General features: G+C 41.3%; 2 protein-coding genes across 17 annotated transcripts in view; both read left to right on the top strand.

Annotated features, from left to right (window-relative positions):
- The window catches only part of ppp1r13ba (protein phosphatase 1, regulatory subunit 13Ba), a 47,523-nt gene extending 38,697 nt beyond the window's left edge, over positions 1–8,826 (top strand). For 11 of the 16 annotated variants that reach the window (XM_084096633.1, XM_084096634.1, XM_084096622.1 and 8 more), the window contains 13 exons: positions 557–731; positions 1,648–1,844; positions 2,394–2,534; positions 2,842–3,034; positions 3,723–3,854; positions 4,858–4,967; positions 5,061–5,493; positions 5,604–6,349; positions 6,639–6,776; positions 6,892–7,025; positions 7,156–7,322; positions 7,432–7,631; positions 7,796–8,826. In XM_084096633.1, coding sequence (XP_083952759.1) covers positions 557–731; positions 1,648–1,844; positions 2,394–2,534; positions 2,842–3,034; positions 3,723–3,854; positions 4,858–4,967; positions 5,061–5,493; positions 5,604–6,349; positions 6,639–6,776; positions 6,892–7,025; positions 7,156–7,322; positions 7,432–7,631; positions 7,796–7,837 — 2,808 coding nt within the window. In that variant the 3' untranslated portion in view covers positions 7,838–8,826. The remainder of the gene's footprint in view (positions 1–556; positions 732–1,647; positions 1,845–2,393; positions 2,535–2,841; positions 3,035–3,722; positions 3,855–4,857; positions 4,968–5,060; positions 5,494–5,603; positions 6,350–6,638; positions 6,777–6,891; positions 7,026–7,155; positions 7,323–7,431; positions 7,632–7,795) is intronic. The other 5 variants (XM_084096623.1, XM_084096636.1, XM_084096635.1 and 2 more) reach the window with 1 other exon arrangement.
- A 393-nt stretch (positions 8,827–9,219) lies between these two features.
- On the top strand, positions 9,220–11,494 carry sdsl (serine dehydratase-like). The gene is made up of 8 exons (XM_084097497.1): positions 9,220–9,357; positions 9,578–9,745; positions 9,992–10,034; positions 10,144–10,283; positions 10,404–10,492; positions 10,614–10,841; positions 10,931–11,055; positions 11,142–11,494. Exons 2-8 carry the CDS (start codon positions 9,584–9,586, stop codon positions 11,330–11,332), a joined length of 978 nt encoding a protein of 325 aa, XP_083953623.1. The 5' UTR covers positions 9,220–9,357; positions 9,578–9,583; the 3' UTR covers positions 11,333–11,494.
- The last annotated feature ends 1,393 nt before the right edge of the window (positions 11,495–12,887 follow it).

Genomic DNA, 12,887 nt, shown 5'->3' with positions numbered 1-12,887 from the left:
AACACGCTTTGTTTGTTTGTCCGTTCATTTAACACTGGATTGTGTTGAGTCAACACTCTGGGACTGTTAGGCCTGGCTTTGTATTTGTATTTCTGAAGCAGACCTGAAAGTGCTTGTCAGCACGAATGCCTGTGCTTCCCTCCACTTTCTATTTCAAGCTCATTCATCATACATTCACTTTTTGGGTGTGTTATGTTGTAATATCCCACATAACTGAATCTTTCATATTCAGTTGGAGTAATTACAGTATGATTCTCTTGCATTTTTTTTGTACGGTACATGTAATAGCTTCTCTGCTAACACTAAATCTGAAATGGCACTTAAGTTGATTAATTGTCTCTTTTCTCTCTCTATTTTACCATCTTACCTGGTCCTTCCTTACTGTTTCCATCCCATTCTCTCGCAGCTCTCCACTGTGCGTAGTGAGGTGTGAGAAAGGGCTTTTGTTGATCTGTTACGTGTCTGTATTAATGATATGTGGAGCATGTCCCCCCCCATTTTGAAATTGACCGTTACCCTCTCCTGTCCTTCCGTTTCCTCTCCTCTCCGCGTTTAGGAGCAACGATTGCGGTATCTGAAGCAACAGGACCCACGTCAGGGCCAGTCCGTGTCTGAGAGTGAGAAGCTCCAGAGGTTGAGGGAAAGGGTGGACAGTCAAGAAGCCAAACTCAAGAAGGTCCGTGCCATGAGGGGCCAAGTGGACTACAGCAAACTCATCAATGGCAACCTGTGTATGTACAGCCATGTTAACAGACTTGAAAACACTTTAGATTGCTCACTTTATAAACTGATTTTACTTATATATGTTCTCTGAAACATTAAAATGCTGTATGATGACCGACTATAATATTGAGTACAATATCTGTTTGTTATTGAAGTATCTGTCCTTTAGCCCAGGACTGTGTTTTTATGGTGATGTGGTACAGTGTTTAAAGTCAATATGAAATCAAAATTTACACGCTATCCAGTTTACATTGTTGAAATAAAACCTTTTACTTATGAATTGAAAAACCAGGAAAATCTCCAGGAAACCATTGGCCAATTAGACTTCTGGGTTTTGACGTCATCCCTGCACCACTCTATTGTGCCCTTGAGCAAGGCACTTAACCTCAGATTCCTCCAGGGTGATTGTCCCTGTAATACGTTCATATTGCCATTCTAAGGCAACTGTGCACAAAAAAAGTCTCTCTAAAGAAATCAAACTGCTAGGTCTGAAACTTACGCTTATTACTATTGTTAGAGCACACAGTGGAATTTCATCCCTTGCTCCAGTTGCTTTTGCCGTCCACTCCCTCTCTGTTCCTGGCAGTGGATCAGTCAATAACAGCATTTCTGAACTTTGAAACAGGGAGTTCTATTTGGGGTGTGGAAGAGCCTGGGGAAGATTTCACCCCCTCATGACATTCATGAGATAAAAACCAAGATCACAATACCATTCCTCTCTATTGAGAATTTGTCTTATGGCATGTGGACTTGGGGAGTGGACAACTGCACTGGACCTCACTCCCACACTTGTTCGAACACACCCACACTTAAAAAATCCACAGACACTAACTTATAGTATATGAAGCGTATCAACAATCGTGCATCCATTTGCACACTACGGTAGTGTATTTATAATTGGAATGCTTTGTGTGTGTCTTTCAGCTGCAGAAATTGAGCATGTTAGCAGCCTGTTCCAGGAAAAGCAGGCAGAGCTGCAGTCGGCCATGGTCAAGGTGGACCAGCTCACGCAGCAGCTAGACGATCTGCGACGGGGGCGTCTCAATGGACTGCAGCCTCTGGGGGGACCAGTGACCAGCAATGCTGCACTGGAACTCCGCAAACTCTACCAGGAACTGCAGGTAGGCTATATGATGTAGGCATTGTACTGTACAGAGACTACAGTATAGAACTTTTTTTTTTGTTAACTTTGATTGAATACACAAAGAAAGAGAGAAAGACTGAGACCATGTGTTGGTGGTTGTGATGCTGTTTGTTGTTTTTGTTCAAGTGCAGCAACTCATGACAACTCGAATGGCCATCGGCACCAAACTAGCCACCAAGTCAAACTGTTTATCTTAAATATATTGGACTCACTTGGGAAAAGTAATAGGAAATAGATTTTCTTTTAATCTGTTAATGCAGTTTGATCATCAAAAACTATTTTATTTGTGATTTAAAAAATATATATTTTAATGCGCTTTCCTGTTTTGCCACACTTGTTAATTCTTTCCTAAATCTTCTCTGAAGTGTTTTGTGGTACAGTTTGCGCCCCAGAGTGATATTGCATAAAATATTCAGATTATAGCGTGTGACATTTGATGAGATGGGGAAAATATTCAGATGCAGTAACATAATCATCAGTTCTGTATGCGTGTGTATGACGCATGTATGATTGTATTAACATTTAGATCCGGAACAAGCTAAATCAGGAACAGAACAGCAAGCTACAGCAACACAAGGATATGCTTAACAAGCGTAACATGGAGGTGACCATGATGGACAAGCGTATTGGGGACCTCAGAGAGCGTCTCTACAAGAAAAAAGCAGAGGCAAGTGATAAAGAACCAGCCTGCAACTGCAGAGCCACATGCAGATTAGTACACCAGATCTGTTATATATTACATTGAGCTGCATTGTAAATCATTACTTAATGGTTTTTAAAGAGACCCTTGAATTAGTTAAACCCAGCATTTTAAGCTCAAAGGATTTTGAAGCAAAGTGTTTGACCTCTCATATGCATACAAATTGCATTCAATGATGTTTGTTGATATAAACGCTGCATATTTTTAGGTGTAAACACTAGTACTGTATTGACTAGTAGTATGGGGTTCGATTAACCATTCTTCTTCTCTACAGCTTGGCCGAATGAGTGGTCCTCCCTCCCCTCAGCCCACCCCAGGCAGTTCTGGGCGGGTGGCAGCAGTCTGTCCCTACATCCAGATACCAGTACCCGGGCGACAGGAAGGAGGCTACACTTTACCTCCTGATCCCCTGAAGCCACAGTCTCTCGCCACTTCTGCTACAGTCAACCATGCTCGTTCCAAGTCAGGTCAGTCTTTCCTTTTATAACTTGACAGAATTTTGTAACCATAAACTGCTACAGGAATTCTGGAGATTTGTCCAGGGATTAATGCATCATTGAGAAAAGTCTCGGTGCTCTTACACAGAAATGTCCAAATAAAAGCTCCCTGTTGTAAAACGATGAGCATCATATGGGTATACATGGATCATGACCCCAATCAGCAAGATAGTACTACATAAATGATGATAGATATATCATCTCATTATGCTTGGCTCTTGAAGGCTGTGTGTATCAATCACTCAACAGCAGAACTCTGCTCACCGGCTTTCCTTGTGAAAATGAATCTTCTTTCTCACCACTACTGTAAAATCATTCATTCAGCTCAGTTCAGATTTCTTTCAATGCTTCACTTATTTTCCTGACATGTCACAGTAGCAAGTCTTTATCATTCTTGGCATCATTTTGCTAACAATACAGTTGGATGAAGAATTGCAGTATCTCTTTCCATCTAAAAGGGGAGCTCATAAGCACCAAAATTTCGAAATGTATCTTTATTCAGATATTCTCATCAATGTCATACTAAAACATCTTTATGTTTGTTTTTTCCAGCCTTTATTGCTAACATGCTTTTTCATTTTCTCATGTCTGTCACCTTTTATCTCCTCCCCTATTCGTTTGTCATGCTTGTGTGTCACATTTGGGGGCGGCGGGACAGAGGAAGAGAGGGTGAGGATGCCTGCAGGCCCATGGAAGGTCTCAGACTTAGACATCATAGTGGACCCTCTGGTGCAATCCTCAGAGCCTAGAGATGGGCCAGAGGCCCCCACAGACTCCGACTGTACTTCTAGTGAGTTTTTTGGGCATGATATCAAGAAGAAATCTTTGATAAGAGTGCATAAAACAGGATTGCACTTCTACTTACAAGACAGATATTTGCCTTTATAAGACATTTAAAAACCATGTTTGATTTTATGTTCTAGATAAATAATATATAAAGACATGGTGAATTGATTTGATTATAAATTATTCACACACACTGACATAATAAATATACAAAAAAACACTAGCTTGCACTTAGTTTGTCAGTACCCATGAGGCAAGTCCTTTGCATAATGTGTTACCTCGTGGGTACTGACAAACAAAGTTCATAAAATGGCAATGTAATCCCCAACCTTTATTGATCTTAAAAAGGACACTTAAAAGTACGCTTACTGTTCCATATCCCAGTAGTCACTAAAGTTAGATCCACATGACTCCTAAAACCCTGAACTGAACTAATGGAAAAAAAGTAGCTATTATGTAACAACTTTATTTTTGTAAGTAGTCATGAAGATGTCAGGCTGTCCTTAAGAATACATAACAAAGGATTGTATTCAACCTTTAGCATATTTAATTCCAGGAAGAATTTGACCTATTTCGAGAAAAGAAATCCCCATATGTGATAGAGTTTAGTCATTTGCTTCACTGCATTTCTCCTTTGTGGGACTTGGCAGTCGACTGCCAGTGAGGTTGATGGCGTATCTGTCAGACGGATGGGATAAACATGCGTCATCGCCCGTGGCTTTGACAAGCAGAGCAGTGGACTTGGACACATAGGCTTAGTAATCCATTTAACCCAAAGAGAGCTGGATCTGTGCAGAGGACAGGACAGAAATATACCCCACTCAAGCCACTGATTAGAAGTGTCCTGATGTCACAGGGGTCAGAGATGTGAGTGTAGTCCCATTTGAGACTCATCTCCTGCTTTAATGACCTGATGGTCAGTCTGTGTCATAATGAGGCTGACTGGAGAAAGAGCATACACGTCTTTGTCTGTTTCAGTCTAACTCATACTGCTGTGCTCCCTACAGCCAATGATGCAATCTGGCCCTCCTTCAGCAATAATAGGGTTCCTCTAAAACCTCCAGACTGGAAGGACACAAGTCAAGATCATAGCAGCAAGATGGGTACCTCAGACAAGGTGAGATTAAACAGTCCTCCGTAGAACTTAAGCACAAGTTCTACTGAAAGACATATTTTGAGTCTTGCTTAACTCGTGTTTTTTTTTTACTAGGAAGCCCCTAAGCTGTTAGGGACAGTAACAGCATTGTCTAAGCAGCCTCCACCCATCTATGGAACCTATCCCAGTGCAGGCCATCACTCCACAGTCTGTGCCACCAGCTCTTTGCCCCGCTCTGCTCCTGGCAACTTAGGCTGGCAGAGAACACCCCCTGCCTCTTGTTCCTCATCACAGCAGATCCAACAGCGGATAACAGTGCCTCCCAGTCCTACACCTCAGTCTGGATCAGCCCTCTTCCCTCAGGGTGAGAGGACAGAGCCTCCTCTTGCTGTGGCGGTGCGTCCCTTTATTCCAGACAGAGGGTCCCGGCCCCAGTCTCCAAGGAAGGGTCCTGCCACTATGAACTCCAGCTCAATATACAATATGTACCTGCAGCAGCCTACAGCCAAAAATTACTCCAGCAGCAGCAGAGCTGCTGTTAAAGCAGGTAAGAAGCAGTTGCATTGGTTCCACATACAGGTATGGAAATTAGCTTTCAATATTATAATTATGCATGTTCCCTTCTATTCAATATGCTTTCTTTTCATTTGCTTCCAGTATACGGAAAACCAGTTCTACCAGGCTCCACCTCTCCCTCTCCAGTTCCACTCTACCAGCAGTCCTTCACAGATGAGGTCGACAGAGAGGCCCAAGAGAGCACTCCCTTACCTCCACCCAATGTGGAGAACATCCCTCGCCCTCTCAGCCCTACCAAACTGACCCCTGTGGCCCACTCCCCTCTCCGTTACCAAAGTGATATTGACCTGGAGGTGCTGAGACGGAAATTATCCAATGCTCCCCGACCTTTGAAGAAGCGAAGCTCCATCACAGAACCAGAAGGACCCAGTGGGCCTAACATCCAGAAACTCTTATATCAGCGCTTCAACACCCTTGCAGGGGGCATTGAGAATGGAGTGGGTGGTACACCTTTCTACCAGCCTGACAGTCCTTTGAACTACATGGCCACAGCCCTGGGTGATGTGGACACTGCCAATGGGAACCTGATGGAGTCAAGCATGTTAGCTGAGCCTTCAGCAGAGCTGGCAATCTCAATTCCTCCTCCCACCTCTTCTGTGTCACCTACAGCTGATGACAATGAGAACCAGCTGACACATCTACGTAGTGACTCAGGGGGTGCCCAGGCGGATGGTGCCTCAGACCCTTCTCATAAGGACAACCATGAGGACAATCATAACAACAACCACACAAATGTGGACACACAATCTAGTCCAGTACCAGAAGCCCATTCCCCTGCAGAGCAGGACACCACAGCACAGTCAGGCACTCCTCCTGGTGCATCTATGGTGAGTTGGCTCTAGCTTGTTGGTTAGGGTCATGTCTAGATGCAGCCCTCATTCTGCAAAAAGTTTTGTGAGACTCACAAGCGACATTCATACATAGAGTCCTGCAGCAATCTTTTAACCCTAACCGTGGCAGCAGAATGAGTTTATCATACTGTTGGCTATATCAATTAGCATAGCTCTGATATATATTCATTTTGGTTGTTTTTTTTCTTCTGCAAAAGATGTGGGTCAAAAGACAAGATGTTAGTCTTTGAAATATGAAAACTAATAGATTTTTTTCACACTGCAGGTCAAGCGCACCAACTTGAAGAAGCCTGGCTCTGAGAGGACAGGTCATGGCTTGAGGGTCAAGTTCAATCCTCTTGCATTGCTTTTGGATGCATCTTTGGAGGGCGAGTTTGATTTGGTGCAAAGGATTATCTACGAGGTACTATCCAGTTGCCATACGCCCCTTACACCTATGTTGTATGCTTGAACTAGTCTCAGTAGTAGCTTGTCAACTGTTTCCTTCTCAAATTGTGTTTGTTTTACTACATCCTCAGGTGAACAATCCTAGCACTCCAAATGATGAGGGTATTACCCCTCTCCATAATGCGGTATGTGCAGGTCACCACCATATTGTAAAATTCCTGCTGGACTTTGGGGTCAATGTCAATGCAGCAGATAGTGATGGATGGTGAGGACTATCACTTTTGTCTGATATTGGAATATTGAACATCTGTTGTCATTTCATATTGTACAGATATGAAATTCTCACTCATAAAGTGATGTTAGCAGTTGCTAACTCTATCTCACTTTGTGATCAGGACGCCCCTGCACTGTGCAGCTTCATGCAACAATGTTCATCTTTGCAAGTTGCTGGTGGAGTCTGGAGCTGCCATTTTTGCCACTACTATCAGTGATGTGGAGACGGCAGCAGACAAGTGCGAAGAGATGGAGGAGGGTTATGTCCAATGCTCTCAGTTTCTATATGGTAATATCAGACACATTTTCTGGTGTTGTTATTTTTACTATTAAGTGAGTTTCTAGAGTAGGGGCTGTACATGATTTTGAAAGCAAATTCTTCTGTATATCCCTTCCAGGTGTACAGGAGAAGCTGGGCGTAATGAATAAAGGGATGGTTTATGCCCTGTGGGACTATGAAGCTCAGAGTGCAGATGAGGTTTCCTTCCACGAGGGCGATGCTCTTACCATCATGAGCCGTAGGGATGACAGCGAGACAGAGTGGTGGTGGGCCAGACTTAATGACAAGGAGGGTTACGTACCACGCAACTTGTTAGGGGTACGATATCTGTATAGGCATGCATTTATTTCTTAAATGGCACTGTTATGCATTACAGTATTTTGTTTCAATGTAAGGCATAGAATGAGAAAGAATCGACCCTGTAAATTTGTTTAAAAGGCAGATTCTCCATCAGTAATTGTTGTTCACTGTTGCCATTGTAGCTGTACCCAAGGATCAAACCCAGGCAACGTTCCTTGGCATAGGTGGCCAGAAGAGACAGCGCAAGCTCCTGTAACAGCAGTTGGCATGAAGCTGCGGGATGGCGCCCTGTCTTTGCCATCACCCCAACACAGAACTCGCAGATGATGGAGAACGTCTGATGCTGGACAAGAGGGAATAACCGAAGAGTGGGCAATTCAGTGGTCTTCCGTTTGCATCCCAGATTTTATTCGTCACTTTGATGTGTTGTTTTTGCAGTATCCCTCTTACCCATATATCTGTTGAGGAACATGTTAGCTTTTCTGACCTCTTCCACAGTGCAAACCTCCTGAGTATATGTGTGTGTGAGAGAGTTTAAGAATGGGATGTTACTGTCAGAACGGGACGTGGATGTGATGTTAAGAGTTGGTGACAGAGTATGCAGTCTTGGATTCCAGTGTTTTGTGCTCTGTGGTTATTATCAGGCGAAGAGGAAACTGAAGGGACTGATATTTCATTTCCCACGGTTAGGAAGTTGCTGATTCAGGGAAAAGGAAGGAAAGTGCTGGAAAGTGTTTAGATGAGACCTTGAGGCTGGTCAAGCTTCTGATGGATAATAAGGAAGTGGCCTGGTATGGAAACATGTATATTTTTATGTGTGGAGAATTATGTGGGCTGATGGAGGTGAAATTGTGTAGTCATCTATGAGGAACTGAGTTTTAAAAGGATGCTGAAAGAAAACGGATGCCATAAAAACTAATGCAGTGGCTGTTTTCCCATCAACCAGGGGATATTGACAACACATCACATAAAACCTATATTTCCATGCTTTATTTAAGTTGGGCTTGATTTTTTTATGCTACATGATCTTTCCCTTTTTAAAGGTTGTTTATTTAATTGAAATGGAAAAAAAACTCTTTAAACAGCTTGATATAGACTTTTATGGCTGTCAAAACAGGCAGGATCTGCCTTGTGTTTGTGCTGCCATACAAGATCCATTAATGCAATGTCATGTATATGTGCACAATAAAATTTCCACATTGGGACAAAGTCACATGTTGCATTGACTGGATTTTTTCACAGCCTGTATTCTATGCAGGAGTATGATGCTGTGTAGCCTACTCTTTGGGGTTTTGATCTTGAAATATCAACATAGATGCATTTGTTGTGAAGTTTGATATGTCTGAAGTTTTTTTTATATTTTTTTTTTACTTGCTTTATTTTACTTCATTACTTTTTTAGCTTTAAAATAAATGCTTATCGTATATTTAGAAAAATGGACCATTGGCAAGCAGTTGTGAAGTATCATACAATTTTTAATATAGGCTATTTAATACGTTTAGTTAAATATTGGATTTAGACATGTTTCTCAATTTCAGGAAATTATTGCAGGGTTCTCCCATGAATGAGTAACTTAGTTTAACCTGACATTACATAATTACGCAAGCTGTCATGGTTTATCTAGCGGTCTTGGACATTAGTTCATTAGTGCTCGATTACTTTATTGTCAGTAAACGAACTTTGAACTTCTAGACGTAGGCTAGCCTACTCATCTTCAAGAGAATACAACACCGCGACGCAATAGGTGAGTAGACCAGAGTGAAAATACTAAAATCTGTATATTGTATGTTTAAAACTTAACATAAGTGCAATGCATGACTTAAGAAAACCCAGGTTAACCTAGGCTACAACTGAAAACGCGGGAAATCTAAAATTTCTCAAAATGTTCGTCACAGTTTGTGCACTGAGGTAATTTACCCACCGTAACCGGTTGTCCACTTCCTCCCGTATTAACTGTATTTCAGAAAATTATGAGCAAAATGTCAAAGCAAAATGGATTTCATGTCGTCACCCCACTTCTCGAGAGCGCGGGCATGTCTAAGCGGATGGGGACTACCGTGTTTCTGAAGATGGAGAGCTCACAACCCACCGGTTCCTTCAAAATCCGTGGAATAGGACACATGTGTCAAAATGTGAGGAAATATATCGGTGCATTTCATAAAATCAAGCACCACAATATTTGTTTGACTAAACACATAAAGCTGTTAAATGTTAACGATGTTGCAATTACAAAATCATTCACTGAATCAAACGTTTACTTCCCGCACACGTAGTAGGCTATGCCTCTAGTGCACGTTCACACTGCCCTCTAGCGCTTATTAAAGGAACGATTGCATATAGCCTATTATTCTGATAAACATTTTTTATTCCTTTATAAGGTTGCAAGTTCAAACAAGTCGAGAGGTGTCATTTGTTCTTCTGGTGAGTGTAATGGTAAACATTGAATTGTATTTCCCAGTCATATGGGCACCATTAACATATAAAATCATGTAGGCCTATTCTATCTCTCTGTCTCTGTGCGTATATGTAGGTGGTAATGCTGGTATGGCCACAGCATATGCAGCAAGAAAACTCAACCTGCCAGCCACCATTGTTTTGCCCTCGTCGACACCCCAACTGGTAGCTCAAAAACTTAAGGACCAGGGAGCTACAGTCAAAGTTGTGGGCAAGGCAAGAGCAAAGTACCATCACAGTTATCTTAGATCCCTTTTATTCCCGATATGATGCAGTTACGTTAACTTATCCTATATTAAATCATTTACATGACAATATTTTTATGTGATGTTGTAGGTATGGGATGAAGCAAATGCTGAGGCCCTACGATTGGCGGAAAGTGAAGGTCTTACTGTAATACACCCGTTCAACCATCCTCTGGTCTGGTGAGTTTATATGTATAAATAAAATAAACTTAAGGAATCTGATCATGTACAGCCCTTCATTTATTTCATAGTTTAAGTTTTCACACAAATGAAAAGTTGTAAAAAACAACCTGTCTCTTAGGAAAGGTCATTCCAGCATTGTGCATGAACTCAAGGCCTCACTGCCATCCAAACCTGGAGCTATAGTGCTTTCCGTAGGGGGTGGTGGTCTGTTTTGCGGGGTGATGGAAGGGCTGGATGAGGTAGGCTGGAGCAATGTGCCTGTCCTATGCATGGAGACCGTGGGTGCCGATTGTCTAAATGTTGCTCTGAAAGCCAGAGATCTGGTTATGCTGCCTGACATTACAAGGTATAAATTAACAAATCATCTTCAATTCATGAACAATTTTTTTTTTTTTTTTGCATAACTGAATCTTTCTGTAATTGACTGCTTGCAAGTGAAGCAACGTGTTTGGGAGCAAAAATGGCATGCCAGCAGGCGTTTGAGTACAGCAAACGTCCCAATGTCATTTCAGAGGTGGTGACAGATCTACAGGCCCTGGAGGCAGTGGAACTGTTCCTGGGTAAGTTCATTGCTATGATTAAGGCCATCAAACAGCTCAATAACAACAAGCTTGCTTTGCTATCGATTACTGTATACTGTATGCAGATGAGGAGCGTGTGTTGGTTGAGTTAGCCTGCGGAGCATCATTGGCTGCTGTATACAGCGGACTCATTCAGAGGCTACAGGAAGAGGGACGCCTTCCTAAACTGCTCGACCCGCTAGTGATGATTGTGTGTGGGGGTAGCAGTGTGAACCTCCCTCAGCTTCGGCATCTACAGGCAGTTATACGGAAATGACCACCACATCTTTACATTCTCACACTGAGTAGCACTGACATGTTGTATTGCATAAATCAAAAGATAAGGATAATTTGCTGTATTTCAAACCAATATTCTTTGGATTTTCTGTAACCTTGCTTTTTGTGAAATGCTATTTGTGTGATAAAATCATTTAAAGGAGTTGAATGTTGTCATTTACCACCTGTAACCAGCAGGTGGTGCTAAAGTGTCGTTTTGATATGTGTTGCTTTAAGGCAAGACACTTAAGGCAAAAACTTTTTTTTTTAATGCTCTGATCAATTTTGAGATATTGGGCTATTGATAGAATGTTGTTTCAGACTAGTGGAAAGAAAACATCCAAAATATACATTTTAGTGTTTATTTTATAGCACTTTATCTATTTGCATGCACTTTCCAAAAATTGGGATTTTTTTTTTTTTCTGGCTGTTGACAGTATTTTATGATTTATGGAGTGATAAAAAAAGATATCCAAAATCTCCCTTGTAAAATCTTGGAATCTAAAATGTGAGCAAAATAAGTATTTCGAACCTGCCTTTATTCAGTAATCAGATTTCTGTTCTGCAAATGTATGCAAATGAGTGCAAATTAAATTATATAATGACTCATTTGCATATTTAAACAATATTTTAGAAAAGTTGTAATACAATTTTTTTTTTAGCAATTAATCAATCAACTGGGGATATATGTGGTTTTTAAATCATATTAACCTGTCTTGCCTTTGTTTTTCCCAGACAATTACCAGTGTTTTTTTGTTTGTTTTGGACAGTGTAAATGCAAATCTACAAATATGATAATGATAATAATAGAAGAGAAGAGAAGAGAAGCATTCTTAAGGTTTTAACAGTTTTCTTAATGTAAATTCTTTTAAATAGCCACTGTCTGTTTTCAGCTTAGTGATTTCAGAGATGAAAATCACTACTAAAGAAAAAAAAGAAGAATATCGTTTTATACACACTCACCAGCCACTTCATTACATTTTTACATTTATTTATTTATTCATTTAGCAGACGCTTTTATCCAAAGCGACTTACAAATGAGAACAACAGAAACAGTTAAACTAACAATAGGACAACAATATCCAGTACCCTTCCCAATTTAATGTAACGCAGTTCGTGTAGCCTACTTTTATTTTATTTTTTAAATTATAAAGATAATAGATATAGAATAGAAGACAAAATGTTAGTATTAATGGATCAAGTGTTGCCGAAAAATATGCGTCTTCAGCCATTTCTTGAAAATGGCCGCGGACTCAGAGCTCGGGTTGAGTTAGGCAGATAATTTCACCAGCAGGGAACAGACCAGAAAAAGGTCAGAGAAAGAGATTTTGTGCCTCTTTGAGATGGCGGTCACTTGCAGAGCGCAAGTTTCTGGATGGCACGTAAGTCTGAAGTAATGAGTTTAGGTAGGAGGGAGCAGAGCCAGTGGTGTTCTGTAGGCAAAAGTAAGTGACTTGAATTTGATGCCAGCGGCAACTGGCAACCAGTGCAATTTTGTGAGGAGAGGAGTGATGTGTGCTCTCTTCAGACCACTCTAGCTGCAGCATGTTGGATCA

The sequence above is a fragment of the Abramis brama genome (genome assembly GCF_963993115.1).
Source record: "Abramis brama genome assembly, chromosome: 21".
Taxonomy (NCBI): domain Eukaryota; kingdom Metazoa; phylum Chordata; class Actinopteri; order Cypriniformes; family Leuciscidae; genus Abramis; species Abramis brama.
Note: the sequence above shows the minus strand (reverse complement) of the source record. Positions and strands in the feature narration are given on the sequence as shown.

Coding starts and splice junctions, on each gene's coding strand:
- sdsl (XM_084097497.1), top strand. CDS start 9,584: ATGAGCAAAATGTCAAAGCAAAATGGATTTCATGTCGTCACCCCACTT. Junction 10,035..10,143: donor AGGTGTCATTTGTTCTTCTG/GTGAGTGTAATG, acceptor GCGTATATGTAG/GTGGTAATGCTGGTATGGCC. Junction 10,842..10,930: donor ATGCTGCCTGACATTACAAG/GTATAAATTAAC, acceptor ACTGCTTGCAAG/TGAAGCAACGTGTTTGGGAG.